Raw genomic sequence first — 19,745 nt, 5'->3', positions numbered from 1 at the left:
GTGTGGATCAGACAACCAGTCAGTATCTGGTGTGGATCAGAGAACCAGTCAGTATCTGGTGTGGATCAGAAAACCAGTCAGTATCTGGTGTGATCAGACAACCAGTCAGTATCTGGTGTGATCAGACAACCAGTCAGTATCTGGTGTGGATCAGACAACCAGTCAGTATCTGGTGTGACCACCATTTGCCTCATGCAGTACGATACATCTCCATAGAGGTGATCAGGCTGTTGATTGTGGCCTGTGGAATGTTGTCCCACTCCTCTACAATGGCTGTGTGAAGTTACTGGATGTGGAGGTCCTGGCTGGCGTTGGCGTGGTTACACCTGGTCTGTGGTTGGTAGGCCGGTTGGAAGTATTGCCAAATTCTTTAAAACAATGTTGGAGGCAGCTTATGGTAGAGAAATTAAAATTTAATTATCTGGCAACAGCTCTGATGGACATTCCTGCAGTCAGCATGCCAAATGCACGCTTCATCAAAACTTGAGACATCTGTGACATTGAGTTGTGACAAAACTACACATTTTAGGATGGTGTCGTGACGTTGTATTAGTTAATGTGATGAATGTTGCTCAACGAATGATTAAAGGTTTCTAATTGCGTGATTATCTGAATCAAGCAAATATTAACTCATTTTTATTTATTTATTTATTTCACCTTTATTTAACCAGGTAGGCTAGTTGAGGTCACCTTTATTTAACCAGGTAGGCTAGTTGAGGTCACCTTTATTTAACCAGGTAGGCTAGTTGAGGTCACCTTTATTTAACCAGGTAGGCTAGTTGAGAACAAGTTCTCATTTGCAACTGCGACCTGGCCAAGATAAAGCATAGCAATTTGACACATAGAACAACACAGAGTTACACATGGAATAAACAAAACATAGAGTCAATAATACAGTAGAACAAAAGAAAAGAAAAAGTCTATATACAGTGAGTGCAAATGAGGTAAGTTAAGGAAATAAATAGGCCATGGTGGTGAAGTAATTACAATATAGCAATTAAACACTGGAATGGTAGATCGGCAGAAGATGAATGTGCAGGTAGAGACCCTGGACCCTGGGTTCTCTCCACTGGCTTCCAGTTGAAGCTCGCATCCGCTACAAGACCATGGTGCTTGCCTACGGAGCTGTGAGGGGAACGGCACCTCAGTACCTCCAGGCTCTGATCAGGCCCTACACCCAAACAAGGGCACTGCGTTCATCCACCTCTGGCCTGCTCGCCTCCCTACCACTGAGGAAGTACAGCTCCCGCTCAGCCCAGTCAAAACTGTTCGCTGCTCTGGCCCCCCAATGGTGGAACAAACTCCCTCACGACGCCAGGACAGCGGAGTCAATCACCACCTTCCGGAGACACCTGAAACCCCACCTCTTTAAGGAGTACCTAGGATAGGATAAGTATTCCCCCCCCCCAACCCCCCTTTAAGATTTAGATGCACTATTGTAAAGTGACTGTTCCACTGGATGTCATAAGGTGAATGCACCAATTTGTAAGTCGCTCTGGATAAGAGCGTCTGCTAAATGACTTAAATGTAAATGTAATGTAAATGTAATGAGCAAAATACATAAATACCAGTATGGGGATGAGGTAGGTGGATAGATGGGCTGTTTACAGATGGGCTATGTACAGGTGAAGTGATCTGTAAGCTGCTCTGACAGCTGGTGCTTAAAGCTAGTGAGGGAGATGTGAGTCTCCAGCTTCAGAGATTTTTGGAATTCGTTCCAGTCATGGGCAGCAGAGAACTGGACAGAAAGGCTTTGCGGGTGACCAGTGAGATATACCTGCTGGAGCACGTGCTATGGGTGGGTGCTGCTATGGTGACCAGTGAGCTGAGATAAGGCGGGGCTTTACCTAGCAGAGACTTGTAGATGAGCTGTAGCCAGTGGATTTGGCGACGTGTATGAAGCGAGGGCCAACCAACGAGAGCGTACAGGTGGCAATGGTTGGTACTGTATGGGGCTTTGGAGACAAAACGGATGGCACTGTGATAGACTGTTGTATGCCATTGAAGCTTGTCTGGAGGTTAGTTAACACAGTGTCCAAGGAGGGGCCAGAAGTATACAGAATGGTGTCGTCTGCGTAGAGTTGGATCAGAGACTCACCAGTAGCAAGAACAACATCATTGATGTATACAGAAAAGAGAGTCGGCCTGAGAATTGAACCCTGTGGCACACCCATAGAGGCTGTCAGAGGTCCAGACAACAGGCCCTCCGATTTGACACACTGAACTCTATCAGAGAAGTAGTTGGTAAACCAGGCGAGGCAATCATTTGAGAAACCAAGGCTGTCAATAAGAATGTTGTGATTGACAGAGTCGAAAGCCTTGGCCAGGTCGATGACTAGAGCTAACCCTTATCTAAACCTAACCTTAACCATTATCCTTACCCTAACCCTTATCTAAACCTAACCTTATACATTATCCTTACCCTAACCCTTATCTAACCCTAACCCTAGCTGTAACCCTAACCTTAAACATTATCCTTACCCTGACCCTTATCTAAACCTAACCTTAAACATTATCCTTACCCTAACCCTTATCTAAACCTAACCTTAACCATTATCCTTACCCTAACCCTTATCTAAACCTAACCTTATACATTATCCTTACCCTAACCCTTATCTAACCCTAACCCTTATCTAAACCTAACCCTAACCATTATCCTTACAATAACCCTTACTAAGCTCTTAGCTCCTTACTTAGCTCAAAAACCTAAACTTTGCTCTAACCCTAAACCTTATATAAACTTAACCTTAGCTCTAACCCTAACCCTTATCTAAACCTAACCCTAACCATTATCCTTACCCTAACACGTATCTAAACCTAACCCTAACCATTATCCTTACCCTAACCATTATCTAACCCTAACATTAACCATTATCCTTACCCTAACCATTATCTAAACCTAACATTAACCATTAACCATTATCCTTACCCTAACCCTTATCTAAACCTAACACTAGCTCTAACCCTAACCTTAACCATTATCCTTACCCTAACCCTTATCTAAACCTAACCCTAACCATTATCCTTACCCTAACACGTATCTAAACCTAACCCTATCCATTATCCTTACCCTAACCCTTATCTAAACCTAACCTTAACCATTATCCTTACCCTACCCTTATCTAAACCTAACCCTAACCCCATTATCCTTACCCTAACTCTTATCTAAACCTAACATTAACCATTATCCTTACCCTAACCCTTATCTAAACCTAACCCTAGCTCTAACCCTAACCTTAACCATTATCCTTACCCTGCCCATGATCTAACCCTAGCATTGAGCATTATCCTTACCCTGCCTGTTATCTAACCCTAGCATTGAGCATTATCCTTACCCTAACCCCTATCCGATCTAAACTGAACATTAACCATTATCCTTGCCCTAACCCTTATCGAAACCTAACCCTAACCCGTATCCTTACCCTAACCCTTATCTAAACCTAACCTTAACAATTATCCTTACCCTAAACCTTATCTAACCCTAACCTTAGCCATTATCCTTACCCTAACCCTTATCTAAACCTAACCCTAACCTTAACCATTATCCTTACCCTAACCCTTATCTAAACCTAACCATAACCTTAACCCTTATCCTTACCCTAACCCTTATCTAAACCTAACATTAACCATTAGCCTTACCCAACCTTTATCTAAACCTAACCTTAACCATTAGCCTTACCCTAACCCTTATCTAAACCTAACCCTTATCTAAACCTAACCCTAACCATTATCCTTACAATAACCCTTACTAAGCTCTTAGCTCCTTACTTAGCTCAAAAACCTAAACTTTGCTCTAACCCTAAACCTTATATAAACCTAACCTTAGCTCTAACCCTAACCCTTATCTAAACCTAACCTTAACCATTATCCTTACCCTAACCATTATCTAAACCTAACCTTAACCATTATCCTTACCCTAACTCTTATCTAAACCTAACCCTAGCTGTAACCCTAACCTTAAACATTATCCTTACCCTAACCCTTATCTAAACCTAACCTTAACCATTATCCTTACCCTAACCCTTATCTAAACCTAACCTTATACATTATCCTTACCCTAACCCTTATCTAACCCTAACCCTAGCTGTAACCCTAACCTTAAACATTATCCTTACCCTAACCCTTATCTAAACCTAACCTTAAACATTATCCTTACCCTAACCCTTATCTAAACCTAACCTTAACCATTATCCTTACCCTAACCCTTATCTAAACCTAACCTTATACATTATCCTTACCCTAACCCTTATCTAACCCTAACCCTTATCTAAACCTAACCTTAAACATTATCCTTACCCTAACCCTTATCTAAACCTAACCTTAACCATTATCCTTACCCTAACCCTTATCTAAACCTAACCTTATACATTATCCTTACCCTAACCCTTATCTAACCCTAACCCTAGCTGTAACCTTAGCGAGCAGTTGCTTAGTAACAGAACGTTTTTTGATAGTATGACCATCAATGATGGAACATCTGTACTATCTAAATAAAGTGTGACCTGAATGTGATATGTCAGGTCTATGGATGTGTTATCTAGAGCCTATCAATGTGTTATATAGAGCTTATGAATGTTTTATGTAGGGATTAAGAATGTGATCTGTCTTTGTTATGAATGTGTTATTAGGTTCATATGTAGGTGCCCACTGACCTGGGAGCTGAGGGCATCCAGAGACAGGTCGACACGGCGCAGCTGCTTGCTCTGGGAGAACAGGGAGTGAAAGAAGGGGCTGTAGGCCGCAAGCACCCCCTTGTGGGCAGGGAAGGTACTGCGCTGGCGCACCAACACAATGTCCACATCACAGAGGTCAGGCTGGAAGAGACGCTGCTCGTTCAGCCTGTCCATCAAACAGGTGAAATGAAGAGTCACATCCTCCACCACAGAGAACTCAGCTGACGGGAAGTCTGATGTCTTCTCTACTATGAGCTGAGGAGAGGAGAGAGGGAGAGGAGGGGGAGGGAGGGAGGATTAGGGGAGGAGAGGAGGGAGGAGAGGTGGAGGGGGAGGAGAAGAGGGAGGAGAAGTGCAGAAGTGGAGGGAGGAGAGATGGAGGGGGAGGAGAGGACAGGAGAAGAGGGGGAGGAGAGGACAGGAGAGGAGGGGGAGGACAGGAGAAGAGGGGGAGGAGGGGAGAGGAGAGGAGGGGGAGGAGGAGAGATGGAGGGGGAGGAGAGGACAGGAGAAGAGGGGGAGGAGAGGACAGGAGAGGAGGGGAGGAGGAGAGATGGAGGGGGAGGAGAAGAGGGAGGAGAAGTGCAGAAGTGGAGGGAGGAGAGATGGAGGGGGTGGAGAGGACAGGAGAGGAGGGGGAGGAGGAGAGTAAAAACAGTGTTATCATTGGATGAGGAGTACTTTCTACGACAAGCAGATTGCTGATAAAGATGTTTTGTGTTCATTACAGAGAGACCGTCGTTAGACAAACGTCTTTAGAGAGAGAGCAAATAATTAGTTTGGGATTCTCAGATGGATCTTAATTTGATCACTCTTGTTGCTGAGAATGTTTCTGCACAGAATAACTTGTAGTGTTTTCAAGGCTTCTAAAGTTTGTAATTTACACTTTAAAATGTCCAACTTGATTTCCTGTAACGAAAAATCAATCAATCAAATGTATTTATAAAGGCCTTTTTACATCAGCCGATCTGTATCACTCTTCAAATCTCTATTAATTATTATCCACGTAATAATTCACATTATCCTGTTGCTGCAGGATTATTTTCCTGCTGTAGCAAACTGGATCAAATTAAGATCCTCCATCTGTATTACATTGTCTTTCAGAGGCTACTGAGACAAGGGCAGAGACCTGAATAGACAGTACAGACTGCACTGTACAGTAGGGCTCATTCACAGTACAGACTACACTGTACAGTAGGGCTCATTCACAGTACAGACTGCACTGTACAGTAGGGCTCATTCACAGTACAGACTACACTGTACAGTAGGGCTCATTCACAGTACAGACTACACTGTGCAGTAGGGCTCATTCACAGTAGGGGTCAATCAGAAATCAAAGGTAGTTTGATCTGTGCTCACACCTCAATCTCCCAAGTGGGGTGTATTATAGCACAGGAAGGGCAAGGTCTCCATCTGAACAGGACACACACACACACACACACACACACACACACACACACACACACACACACACACACACACACACACACACACACACACACACACACACACACACACACACACACACACACACACACACACACACACACACACACGTCGTCTCTGAAAGATATATTGATACTCAGTGCCAACTCCTCAAATTAGCCCTCCCTCCTCCTCTTCCCATTATCTCCATTCTCCTCTCCCTGCTCCTCCCTTCTCTCCCTTCTCTCCCTGCTCCTCCCTTCTCTCCCTGCTCCTCCCTTCTCTCCCTGCTCCTCCCATTATCTCCATTCTCCTCTCCCTGCTCCTCCCTTCTCTCCCTGCTCCTCCCTTCTCTCCCCGCTCCTCCCATTATCTCCCTTCTCCTCCCATTATCTCCCTCCTCCTCCCATTATCTCCCTTATCTTCTCCTTCTCCTCCCATTATCTCCCTCCTCCTCCCATTATCTCCCTCCTCCTCCCATTATCTCCCTTATCTTCTCCTTCTCCTCCCATTATCTCCCTCCTCCTCCCATTATCTCCCTTATCTTCTCTTCTCCTCCCATTATCTCCCTTCTCCTCTCCCTCCTCCCATTATCTCCCTTATCTTCTTCCATTATCTCCCTCCTCCTCCCATTATCTCCCTTCTCTTCTCCTTCTCCTCCCTTCTCCTCTCCCTCCCTCTCCCATTATCTCCCTTCTCTTCTCCTTCTCCTCCCATTATCGCCCTTCTCTTCTCCTCCCATTATCTCCCTTCTCCTCTCCCTCTTCCCATTATCTCCCTTCTCTTCTCCTTCTATTATCTCCCTCTCCTCCCATTTTCTCCCTTCTCTCCTCCCATTATCTCCCTTCTCCTCTCCCTCCTCCCATTATCTCCCTTCTCTTCTCCTTCTATTATCTCCCTCTCCTCCCATTTTCTCCCTTCTCTCCTCCCATTATCTCCCTTCTCCTCTCAATCCTCCCATTAGCTCCCTTCTCCTCCCCCTCCTCCCATCCCTCCCCTCCTCCCATTAGCTCCTCCCACCAGCTCCCTTGTTCTCCCTCCTCCTCTCATAATGTGGGCGATAGCCTAGTGGTCAGAGCTTTGGGCCAGGAACCGAATGGTCTCTGGTTCGAATACCTGAGCCGACAAAGTGAAGCATCTGTTGATATGCCATCGAGCAAGACAAAAAGTGGATTCGTTCCGGGGACGGCATACTACTATGACTGACCCTGTACAACACACCTATCATACTATTATGACTGACCCTGTAAAACAACACCTATCATACTACTATGACTGACCCTGTAAAACAACACCTATCATACTACTATGACTGACCCTGTACAACACACCTATCATACTACTATGACTGACCCTGTACAACACACCTATCATACTATTATGACTGACCCTGTAAAACAACACCTATCATACTACTATGACTGACCCTGTAAAACAACACCTATCATCCTACTATGACTGACCCTGTACAACACACCTATCATCCTACTATGACTGACCCTGTACAACACACCTATCATACTACTATGACTGACCCTGTAAAACAACACCTATCATACTACTATGACTGACCCTGTAAAACAACACCTATCATACTACTATGACTGACCCTGTACAACAACACCTACCATACTACTATGACTGACCCTGTACAACACACCTATCATCCTACTATGACTGACCCTGTAAAACAACACCTATCATACTACTATGACTGACCCTGTAAAACAACACCTATCATACTACTATGACTGACCCTGTAAAACAACACCTATCATACTACTGACCCTTTAAAACAACACCTATCATACTACTATGACTGACCCTGTAAAACAACACCTATCATACTACTATGACTGACCCTGTAAAACAACACCTATCATACTACTGACCCTTTAAAACAACACCTATCATACTACTATGACTGACCCTGTACAACACACCTATCATCCTACTATGACTGACCCTGTAAAACAACACCTATCATACTACTGACCCTTTAAAACAACACCTATCATACTACTATGACTGACCCTGTAAAACAACACCTATCATACTACTATGACTGACCCTGTAAAACAACACCTATCATACTACTATGACTGACCCTGTACAACAACACCTACCACTACTATGACTGATACAACACACCTATCATCCTACTATGACTGACCCTGTAAAACAACACCTATCATACTACTATGACTGACCCTGTAAAACAACACCTATCATACTACTATGACTGACCCTGTACAACACACCTATCATACCACTATGACTGACCCTGTAAAACAACACCTATCATACTACTATGACTGACCCTGTAAAACAACACCTATCATACTACTATGACTGACCCTGTAAAACAACACCTATCATACTACTGACCCTTTAAAACAACACCTATCATACTACTATGACCCTGTACAACAACACCTATCATACTACTGACCCTTTAAAACAACACCTAGCATACTACTATGACTGACCCTGTAAAACAACACCTATCATACTACTATGTCCTTCCCCTATTAGCTCCCTTATCCTTCCCCCTCCCTCCCTCCCACCTCCCCCAATTCCTCCCTCTTCCCTTCTCCTTTCATATTTCTGAATGACAGATGAGTTCCTGTACATGCTGTCTAATAGGTGAGTAGCAACCTGGTCATGTCTGCTATCTAACACTAATAATGACACCTTTCACATTTCATCAAGCAACAACGCCAAACAAAACAGCATTTTAGATTTATGACCCCATCTCTCTTTCCTCCCCTCCATCCCTCTCTCTCCACCTCCCTCCACCCCTCTCTCCACCTCTCCCATCCCTCCTTCCCTCTCTCCATCCCTCTCCTTTCTTCCTTCCTTCCTTCCTTCCTTCCTTCCACCCCCCCCTTGTAAATGTCGGTGTGTAACTGTGTGTTGTCTCTGTCATTACAGGGAGCAGCTCTTCTAACCAGCTTCTCAATCAGTAGACCTCCCAGGATGCATTACTCACCTGCAGTGACCCGAAACAGGCGCAGGGGGACTACTGATTACTGGCACACCAAACCCAGAAGTTTGCAGAGGTTAAGCACCTCCAACTCACAGACACGCACAGCATTCCATCGTTACGCACGCACACACTTTGCCGAGTTGGACTTGTTCTCCCTATAACCATCAACCCTATAGCATTCATACTGTACATGTTGGAGAAAGAGCTGTTGTCCAAGTCGCTAGTACTTTACTATTTTCATGCAAAAAGCCCTGCCAACTGGGTGTTATGTACTGGTAGAGGCCCGCTTCGAACAGCAGAGCCAAGCTGGAGAGAGCAGAGTAGGGTAGAACACAGCAGAGTAGAACAGAGTAGAACACGGCAGAGTAGAACAGAACAGAGTAGTGTAGAACCGAGTAGAACAGAGTAAAGCACAGCAGAGTAGAGCACAGCAGAGTAGAGCACAGCAGAGTAGAACAGAACAGAGCAGAGTAGAACAGAACAGAGCAGAACAGAGCAGAGTAGAACAGAGCAGAGCAGAGTAGAACAGAGCAGAGTAGAACAGAGCAGAGCAGAGTAGAACAGAGCAGAGTAGAACAGAGCAGAGCAGAGTAGAACAGAGCAGAGTAGAACAGAGTAGAACAGAGTAGAGTAGAACTGAGTAAAACAGAGTAGAGCACAGCAGAGTAGAGCACAGCAGAGTAGAACAGAGTAGAGTAGAACCGAGTAGAACAGAGTAGAGTAGAAAAGAGTGGAAGAGATTGGAGTATAACAGAGTATAGTAGAACAGAGCAGAGTAGAACAGAGTAGGGTAGAACAGAGCAGAGCAGAGCCGAGTATAACAGAATATAGCAGAACAAAGCAGAACAGAGCAGAGTATAACAGAGTATGGCAGAACAGAGCAGAGTATAGCAGAACAGAGCAGAGTATAACAGAGTATAGCAGAGCAGAACAGAGTATAACAGAGTATAGCAGTACAGAGCAGAGCAGAGTATAGCAGAACAGAGCAGAGTATAACAGAGTATAGCAGAACAGAGCAGAACAGAGCAGAGTAGAACAGAGCAGAGTAGAACAGAGTATGGCAGAACAGAGCAGAACAGAGCAGAGTATAGTATAACAGAGTAGAGTATAACAGAGTAGAACAGAGCAGAGCAGAGTATAACATAGTATAGCAGAACAGAGCAGAATAGAGTATAACAGAGTAGAGTATAACATAGTATAGCAGAACAGAGTATAACAGAGTAGAGTATAGTATAACAGAGTAGAGTATAACAGAGTAGAGTATAGTATAACTGAGCGTAGTAGAACAGAGCAGAGTCGAGTACAGTCAAAGTCTTTAACAGACGGAGGAATGATGAAAATGACCCCTGACTGCCCAGCCACAGCCAGCTGGGGTTTACAGCTCTAGAAAGTCTGTATTTGAGACAGAGAGACTGACAGACAGTTAGACTGAAGGACAGACAGACAGACAGACAGTTAGACTGAAGGACAGACAGACAGACAGACAGACAGACAGACAGACAGACAGACAGACAGACAGACAGACAGACAGACAGACAGACAGACAGACAGACAGACAGACAGACAGACAGACAGACAGACAGACAGACAGACAGACAGACAGACAGACAGAAAAGCTGACAGACAGACGGACAGAGAGGCTGACTGACAGACAGAGAGACTGTGAGACAGATGGACAGAGAGGGTGTGAGACAGACAGAGAGGGTGTGAGAAAGACAGAGAGGGTGTGAGAAAGACAGCGAGGGTGTGAGACAGACAGCGAGGATGTGAGACAGATAGAGAGGGTGTGAGACAGACAGAAAGGGTGTGAGACAGACAGAGAGGGTGCGAGAAAGACAGAGGAGAACAGGACCTCTAAGAGCTGCTGCCATTTTAAACGTTTAATTGTCCTTCTGTTCGATGTAGTTCTATCACACAGACACAGAGGCCCAGAGAAGGGGAGCAGAACACACATTAAAACCTTGGATTCTTTCTTATCCTCCAACCTATTCAGACTCCCCACACTTGGTCATGAGCAGAGCACAACTATTTAGTAGGGCCCTGCCTGTCTGTATCTAGGAGAACTGTGACACAGCTGAGCTAACTGACAACCAGACACCCTGTAGTAGAACAGACGAGAGGAGAGGAGAGGAGAGGAGAGGAGAGGAGAGGAGAGGAGAGGAGAGGAGAGGAGAGGAGAGGAGAGGAGAGGAGAGGAGAGGAGAGGAGAGGAGAGGAGAGGAGAGGAGAGGAGAGGAGAGGAGAGGAGAGGAGAGGGGGTTTCAGGCAAAAGCTGGTATTTATAAAAAACTGAAATTGTGATGCTTTCATAATTCGAACTCCATTACAGTAGAGAAGCTATTCATCTTCTTGGTTAATTGGAACTCCATTACAGTAGAGAAGCTATTCATCCTCTTGGTTAATTGGAACTCCATTACAGCAGAGAAGCTATTCATCCTCTTGGTTAATTGGAACTCCATTACAGTAGAGAAGCTATTCATCCTCTTGGTTAATTGGAACTCCATTACAGCAGAGAAGCTATTCATCCTCTTGGTTAATTGGAACTCCCATTACAGTCACAGAGAAGCTATTCATCCTCTTGGTTAATTGGAACTCCATTACAGTAGAGAAGCTATTCATCCTCTTGGTTAATTGGAACGGTGTAACAGTAGAGAAGCTATTCATCCTCTTGGTTAATTGGAACTCCATTACAGCAGAGAAGCTATTCATCCTCTTGGTTAATTGGAACGGCGTAACAGTAGAGAAGCTATTCATCCTCTTGGTTAATTGGAACGGTGTAACAGTAGAGAAGCTATTCATCCTCTTGGTTAATTGGAACTCCATTACAGCAGAGAAGCTATTCATCCTCTTGGTTAATTGGAACGGCGTCACAGTAGAGAAGCTATTCGTCCTCTTGGTTAATTGGAACTCCATTACAGCAGAGAAGCTATTCATCCTCTTGGTTAATTGGAACTCCATTACAGCAGAGAAGCTATTCATCCTCTTGGTTAATTGGAACGGTGTCACAGTAGAGAAGCTATTCATCCTCTTGGTTAATTGGAACGGCGTCACAGTAGAGAAGCTATTCATCCTCTTGGTTAATTGGAACTCCATTACAGCAGAGAAGCTATTCATCCTCTTGGTTAATTGGAACCCCATTACAGTAGAGAAGCTATTCATCCTCTTGGTTAATTGGAACTCCATTACAGTAGAGAAGCTATTCATCCTCTTGGTTAATTGGAACTCCATTACAGCAGAGAAGCTATTCATCCTCTTGGTTAATTGGAACGGCGTCACAGTAGAGAAGCTATTCATCCTCTTGGTTAATTGGAACTCCATTACAGCAGAGAAGCTATTCATCCTCTTGGTTAATTGGAACTCCATTACAGCAGAGAAGCTATTCATCCTCTTGGTTAATTGGAACGGCGTCACAGTAGAGAAGCTATTCATCCTCTTGGTTAATTGGAACTCCATTACAGTAGAGAAGCTATTCATCCTCTTGGTTAATTGGAACGGTGTAACAGTAGAGAAGCTATTCATCCTCTTGGTTAATTGGAACGGCGTCACAGTAGAGAAGCTATTCATCCTCTTGGTTAATTGGAACGGTGTAACAGTAGAGAAGCTATTCATCCTCTTGGTTAATTGGAACTCCATTACAGCAGAGAAGCTATTCATCCTCTTGGTTAATTGGAACTCCATTACAGCAGAGAAGCTATTCATCCTCTTGGTTAATTGGAACGGCGTCACAGTAGAGAAGCTATTCATCCTCTTGGTTAATTGGAACTCCATTACAGCAGAGAAGCTATTCATCCTCTTGGTTAATTGGAACGGTGTAACAGCAGAAGCTATTCATCCTCTTGGTTAATTGGAACGGCGTCACAGTAGAGAAGCTATTCATCCTCTTGGTTAATTGGAACTCCATTACAGCAGAGAAGCTATTCATCCTCTTGGTTAATTGGAACTCCATTACAGCAGAGAAGCTATTCATCCTCTTGGTTAATTGGAACTCCATTACAGCAGAGAAGCTATTCATCCTCTTGGTTAATTGGAACGCCATCACAGTAGAGAAGCTATTCATCCTCTTGGTTAATTGGAACGGTGTAACAGTAGAGAAGCTATTCATCCTCTTGGTTAATTGGAACGGTGTAACAGTAGAGAAGCTATTCATCCTCTTGGTTAATTGGAACGGCGTCACAGTAGAGAAGCTATTCATCCTCTTGGTTAATTGGAACGGTGTAACAGTAGAGAAGCTATTCATCCTCTTGGTTAATTGGAACGGTGTAACAGTAGAGAAGCTATTCATCCTCTTGGTTAATTGGAACTCCATTACAGCAGAGAAGCTATTCATCCTCTTGGTTAATTGGAACGGTGTAACAGTAGAGAAGCTATTCATCCTCTTGGTTAATTGGAACTCCATTACAGTAGAGAAGCTATTCATCCTCTTGGTTAATTGGAACGGTGTCACAGTAGAGAAGCTATTCATCCTCTTGGTTAATTGGAACTCCATTACAGCAGAGAAGCTATTCATCCTCTTGGTTAATTGGAACGGTGTAACAGTAGAGAAGCTATTCATCCTCTTGGTTAATTGGAACTCCATTACAGCAGAGAAGCTATTCATCCTCTTGGTTAATTGGAACGGTGTAACAGTAGAGAAGCTATTCATCCTCTTGGTTAATTGGAACGGTGTAACAGTAGAGAAGCTATTCATCCTCTTGGTTAATTGGAACCCCATTACAGTAGAGAAGCTATTCATCCTCTTGGTTAATTGGAACGGTGTAACAGCAGAGAAGCTATTCGTCCTCTTGGTTAATTGGAACTCCATTACAGCAGAGAAGCTATTCGTCCTCTTGGTTAATTGGAACGGTGTAACAGTAGAGAAGCTATTCATCCTCTTGGTTAATTGGAACTCCATTACAGCAGAGAAGCTATTCGTCCTCTTGGTTAATTGGAACGGTGTAACAGTAGAGAAGCTATTCATCCTCTTGGTTAATTGGAACTCCATTACAGCAGAGAAGCTATTCATCCTCTTGGTTAATTGGAACGGTGTAACAGTAGAGCTATTTCAATTTTTTTGCTCTATTGGATATGATCCGAAGCTTAAAAACCGGTTACAGTAGAACTTAAAGGTAGATCAGACCTTTTCCATTGACGTGAGCTTCTGTAAGTCTGAATACCTGGGGAAAAAATTCATCAACTTTGTTTCCACGTCATTTCAACCAAAAAATGTAATGTGATGACCTTGAATCAATGTAATGGTATTTCCTGTTTTTTAAACCAAACTTTTAGTTTGAGGCCCAGTAAGGTTTGATCTGGGAGTTTGAGGCCCAGTAAGGCTTTATGTTTGAGTTCGAGGCCCAGTAAGGTTTGATTCGGGAGTTTGAGGCCCAGTAAGGTTTGATTCAGGAGTTTGAGGCCCAGTAAGGTTTGATTCAGTAAGGGTTTATGTTTGAGTTTGAGGTAACAGTAGAGAAGCTATTCATCCTCTTGGTTAATTGGAACTCCATTACAGTAGAGAGCTATTCATCCTCTTGGTTAATTGGAACTCCATTACAGCAGAGAAGCTTGGGAGTTTGAGGCCTGTAACAGTAGAGAAGCTATTCATCCTTTGGTTAATTGGGAGTTGTAACAGTAGAGAAGCTATTCATCCTCTTGAGTTAATTGGGCCCTGCCCTTACAGCAGAGAACCCTGAACTATTCATCTCTTGGCTAATTGCCCTGAACTAGTACATCACAGTAGAGAACTATTCATCCCTGAACTGGTTACATCACAGAGCTACCCTGCCCTGAACTTACATCACAGAGCTACCCTGCCCTCCTCTTCACAGAGTTAATTGAACTAGTACATCACAGAGCTACCCTGCCCTGAACTAGTACATCACAGAGCTACCCTGCCCTGAACAGTACATCACAGAGCTATTCATCCCTTGCCCCTTAACTGCCCCTGCCCTGAACATACATTGCAGAGCTACCCTGCCTGAACAGAAGCTATTCATCCTCTTGGTTATTGGAACATCACAGAGCTACTGCCCCTGTACATCCCTGAACTATACATCACAGAAGCCCTTAAAAACTAGTACATTACCCTGCCCTGAACTAGTACATCACAGAGCTACCCTCCCTGAACGTGAGCTTCTGTAAGTACATCACAGAGCTACCCTGCCCTGAACTACTACATCACAGAGCTACCCTTTGTTTCCAGTCATTTCAACCAAAAACCCTGCCCTGTAATGTACATGACCTTGAATCAATACCCTGCCCTGAACTGGTACATCACCTGTTTTTAAACCAAACTTGCCCTGAACTAGTACATCACAGAGCTACCCTGCCCTGAACTAGTTTACATCAGAGCTACCCTGCCCTGAACTAGTACATCACAGAGAGTTGCCCTGCCCTGAACTTACATCACAGAGCTACCCTGCCCTGAACTAGTTACATCACAGAGTTTGAGGCCCTAAGGTTTGAGTTTGAGGCCCTGCCCTGAACTAGTTTATCACAGAGTTTGAGGCCCAATAAGATTTGATCTGGGAGTTTGAGGCCCAGTAAGTTTTGATTTGGGAGTTTGAGGCCCAGTAAGTTTTGATTTGGGAGTTTGAGGCCCAGAAAGGGTTTATGTTTGAGTTTGCGGCCCTGCCCTGCACGGAAACACTAGATCACAGAGCTACCTTGCCCTGAACTAGTACATCACAGAGCTACCCTGCCCTGAACTACTACATGACAGAGCTACCCTGCCCTGAACTAGTACATCACAGAGCTACCCTGCCCTGAACTAGTACATCACAGAGCTACCCTGCCCTGAACTAGTACATCACAGAGCTACCCTGCCCTGAACTAGTACATCACAGAGCTACCCTGCCCTGAACTAGTACATCACAGAGCTACCCTGCCCTGAACTAGTACATCACAGAGCTACCCTGCCCTGAACTAGTACATCACAGAGCTACCCTGCCCTGAACTAGTACATCACAGAGCTACCCTGCCCTGAACATCACAGAGCTACCCTGCCCTGAACTAGTACCCATCACAGAGCTACCCTGCCCTGAACTAGTACATCACAGAGCTACCCTGCCCTGAACTAGTACATCACAGAGCTACCCTGCCCTGAACTAGTACATCACAGAGCTACCCTGCCCTGAACTAGTACATCACAACTACCCTGCCCTGTACATCACAGAGCTACCCTGCCCTGAACTACTACATCACAGAGCTACCCTGCCCTGAACTAGTACATCACAGAGCTACCCTGCCCTGCCCTGAACTAGTACATCACAGAGCTACCCTGCCCTGAACTAGTACATCACAGAGCTACCCTGCCCTGAACTAGTACATCACAGAGCTACCCTGCCCTGCCCTGAACTACTACATCACAGAGCTACCCTACCCTGAACTAGTACATCACAGAGCTACCCTGCCCTGCCCTGAACTACTACATCACAGAGCTACCCTGCCCTGAACTAGTACATCACAGAGCTACCCTGCCCTGCCCTGAACTACTACATCACAGAGCTACCCTGCCCTGAACTAGTACATCACAGAGCTACCCTGCCCTGAACTAGTACATCACAGAGCTACCCTGCCCTGAACTAGTACATCACAGAGCTACCCTGCCCTGAACTAGTACATCACAGAGCTACCCTGCCCTGAACTAGTACATCACAGAGCTACCCTGCCCTGAACTAGTACATCACAGAGCTACCCTGCCCTGAACTAGTACATCACAGAGCTACCCTGCCCTGAACTACTACATCACAGAGCTACCCTACCCTGCCCTGAACTAGTACATCACAGAGCTACCCTGCCCTGAACTAGTACATCACAGAGCTACCCTGCCCTGCCCTGAACTAGTACATCACAGAGCTACCCTGCCCTGAACTAGTACATCACAGAGCTACCCTGCCCTGAACTAGTACATCACCCTGCCCTGAACTAGTACATCACAGACCCTGCCCTGAACTAGTACATCACAGAGCTACCCTGCCCTGAACTAGTACATCACAGAGCTACCCTGCCCTGAACTAGTACATCACAGAGCTACCCTGCCCTGAACTAGTACATCACAGAGCTACCCTGCCCTGAACTAGTACATCACAGAGCTACCCTGCCCTGAACTAGTACATCACAGAGCTACCCTGCCCTGAACTAGTACATCACAGAGCTACCCTGCCCTGAACTAGTACATCACAGAGCTACCCTGCCCCTGTACATCCCTGAACTACTACATCACAGAGCTACCCTGCCCTGAACTAGTACATCACAGAGCTACCCTGCCCTGAACTAGTACATCACAGAGCTACCCTGCCCTGAACTAGTACATCACAGAGCTACCCTGCCCTGAACTAGTACATCACAGAGCTACCCTGCCCTGAACTAGTACATCACAGAGCTACTGCCCTGAACCTGCTACCCTGCCCTGAACTAGTACATCACAGAGCTACCCTGCCCTGAACTAGTACATCACAGAGCTACCCTGCCCTGCCCTGAACCCTGCCCTGCCCTGAACTAGTACATCACAGAGCTACCCTGCCCTGAACTACTACATCACAGAGCTACCCTGCCCTGCCCTGAACTAGTACATCACAGAGCTACCCTGCCCTGAACTAGTACATCACAGATCACAGAGCCCTGCCCTGAACTAGTACATCACAGAGCTACCCTGCCCTGAACTAGTACATCACAGAGCTACCCTGCCCTGAACTACATACATCACTGCCCTGAGCTACCCTGCCCCCCTGAACTAGTACATCACAGAGCTACCCTGCCCTGAACTACTACATCACAGAGCTACCCTGCCCTGCCCTGAACTAGTACATCACAGAGCTACCCTGCCCTGAACTAGCCCTGAACTAGTACATCACAGAGCTACCCTGCCCTGAACTAGTACATCACAGAGCTACCCTGCCCTGAACTAGTACATCACAGAGCTACCCTGCCCTGAACTAGTACATCACAGAGCTACCCTGCCCTGCCCTGAACTAGTACATCACAGAGCTACCCTGCCCTGAACTAGTACATCACAGAGCTACCCTGCCCTGAACTAGTACATCACAGAGCTACCCTGCCCTGAACTACTACATCACAGAGCTACCCTGCCCTGAACTACTACATCACAGAGCTATCCTACCCTGAACTAGTACATCACAGAGCTACCCTGCCCTGCCCTGAACTAGTACATCACAGAGCTACCCTGCCCTGAACTAGTACATAACAGAGCTATACAAGAGATCAGTCCCCTTAGAAGAGATCATCACCACCTAGCTAGGCTGGGAATGGTTAGCATGTAAAGACAGTCAGTTTGCTGCCATCTGCTTCAGTGTCTGTGTGATCCTGCTATGACAGGCTCCCTCCCTGTCTGTCTGCACAGTACACCCTCCTCTCCCCCTCCTCCTGTTCTCTCTACGACAGGCTCCCACCCTGTCTGTCTGCAGTCTGCACCGTATACCCCCTCTCCTCTCCCCCTCCTCCTCCTCCTCTCCTCCCCTCATTCCCTTCCCTCCTCAGGATATAAACCCAGGACTGACCTTGAGGAAGACACACACACACACACAGAGGCTAAAACTCCCTAGGGGAGCAGGACAGTGGAGGCACAGGCTTGAATGCCCACTGTTAAAAGTCTAAGCTGTGGCTAGGTGCATGAGTACATGTGACACTGCTGGTGAGCTCACTGAAATTCTAAATAAGGAGTCAGTCAGTATCAGAACGGGTGATTAATAATAAACTTGTCTTAAATACATCTACAACTAAAAGTATTACATTTTGGTTCAAAACATTTTCTAAGACCTAAACCTCAACTGGAGGTGTGTATAAAGGGTGTGCCCATTGAGAGAGTTAACATGTGATGGTCATTTATCAGGGGTCAAGTCAGACTGATAAAGTTCCTGTCAAGGTGGGGAGTGGTATGTCTTTTTTAACACAAAAATCAACTGTACTACAGATGTAGGATCTTAATTTGATAACTGTTTTTGTTGTTGAGAACTATTCTGCATATCAGGTAATGCACACTTGTAATTTTTTTCAAGGTTTAAAAAGGATTCTAAAGTTTAAACTTGATTTGCCCTAACGATAAATATATAAACCCCTACAAAAAAAAGAATCCATTAATTATAATCCACATAATATACTGAACAAATATAAAACGCAACATGTAAAGTGTTGGTCCATTTTTGAAAAGCAAAAAATAAATACATTTTGTACACAAATTTGTTTTCATCCCTGTTATTGAGAATTTATCCTTTGCCAAGAAAATCCATCTACCTGACAGGTGTGGCATATCAAGAAGCTGATTAAACAGCATGATCATTACACCTTGTGATGAGGACAATAAAAGGCCACTCTAAAATGTGCAGTTTTGTCACACAACACAAAGACAGAGATGTCTCAAGTTTTGAGGGAGCGTGCAATTGGCATGCTGACTACATGAACGTCCACCAGGGCTGTTGCCAGATAATTTAATGTTGATTTCTGTACCATAAGCCTCCTCCAACGTTGTTTTAAAGAATTTGGCAGTATGTCCGACAAGCCTCACAACCGCAGACCACAAGCACTGTGCCTTCAGAAATGATTCAGAACCCTTGACTTTTACCACATCTTGTTATGTAAACAGCCTTATTCTAAAATGTATTAAATTGTTTTTATCCGCATCAATCTACAGACAATAGCCTAAAATGACAAAGCAAAAACAAGTT

The 19,745-nt window shown here is 44.9% G+C and overlaps 1 protein-coding gene across 1 annotated transcript in view; it reads right to left on the bottom strand.

Moving 5' to 3' along the window:
• zbtb47b (zinc finger and BTB domain containing 47b) overlaps nucleotides 1–19,745 on the bottom strand; it is a 127,735-nt gene that overhangs the window by 67,851 nt on the left and 40,139 nt on the right. Inside the window, exon 2 of the mRNA XM_046355390.1 lies at nucleotides 4,653–4,928. Within this exon, the coding sequence (XP_046211346.1) occupies nucleotides 4,653–4,928 (276 nt within the window). The remainder of the gene's footprint in view (nucleotides 1–4,652; nucleotides 4,929–19,745) is intronic.

This window comes from Oncorhynchus gorbuscha, linkage group LG07 (genome assembly GCF_021184085.1).
Source record: "Oncorhynchus gorbuscha isolate QuinsamMale2020 ecotype Even-year linkage group LG07, OgorEven_v1.0, whole genome shotgun sequence".
NCBI lineage: Eukaryota > Metazoa > Chordata > Actinopteri > Salmoniformes > Salmonidae > Oncorhynchus > Oncorhynchus gorbuscha.
Note: the sequence above shows the minus strand (reverse complement) of the source record. Positions and strands in the feature narration are given on the sequence as shown.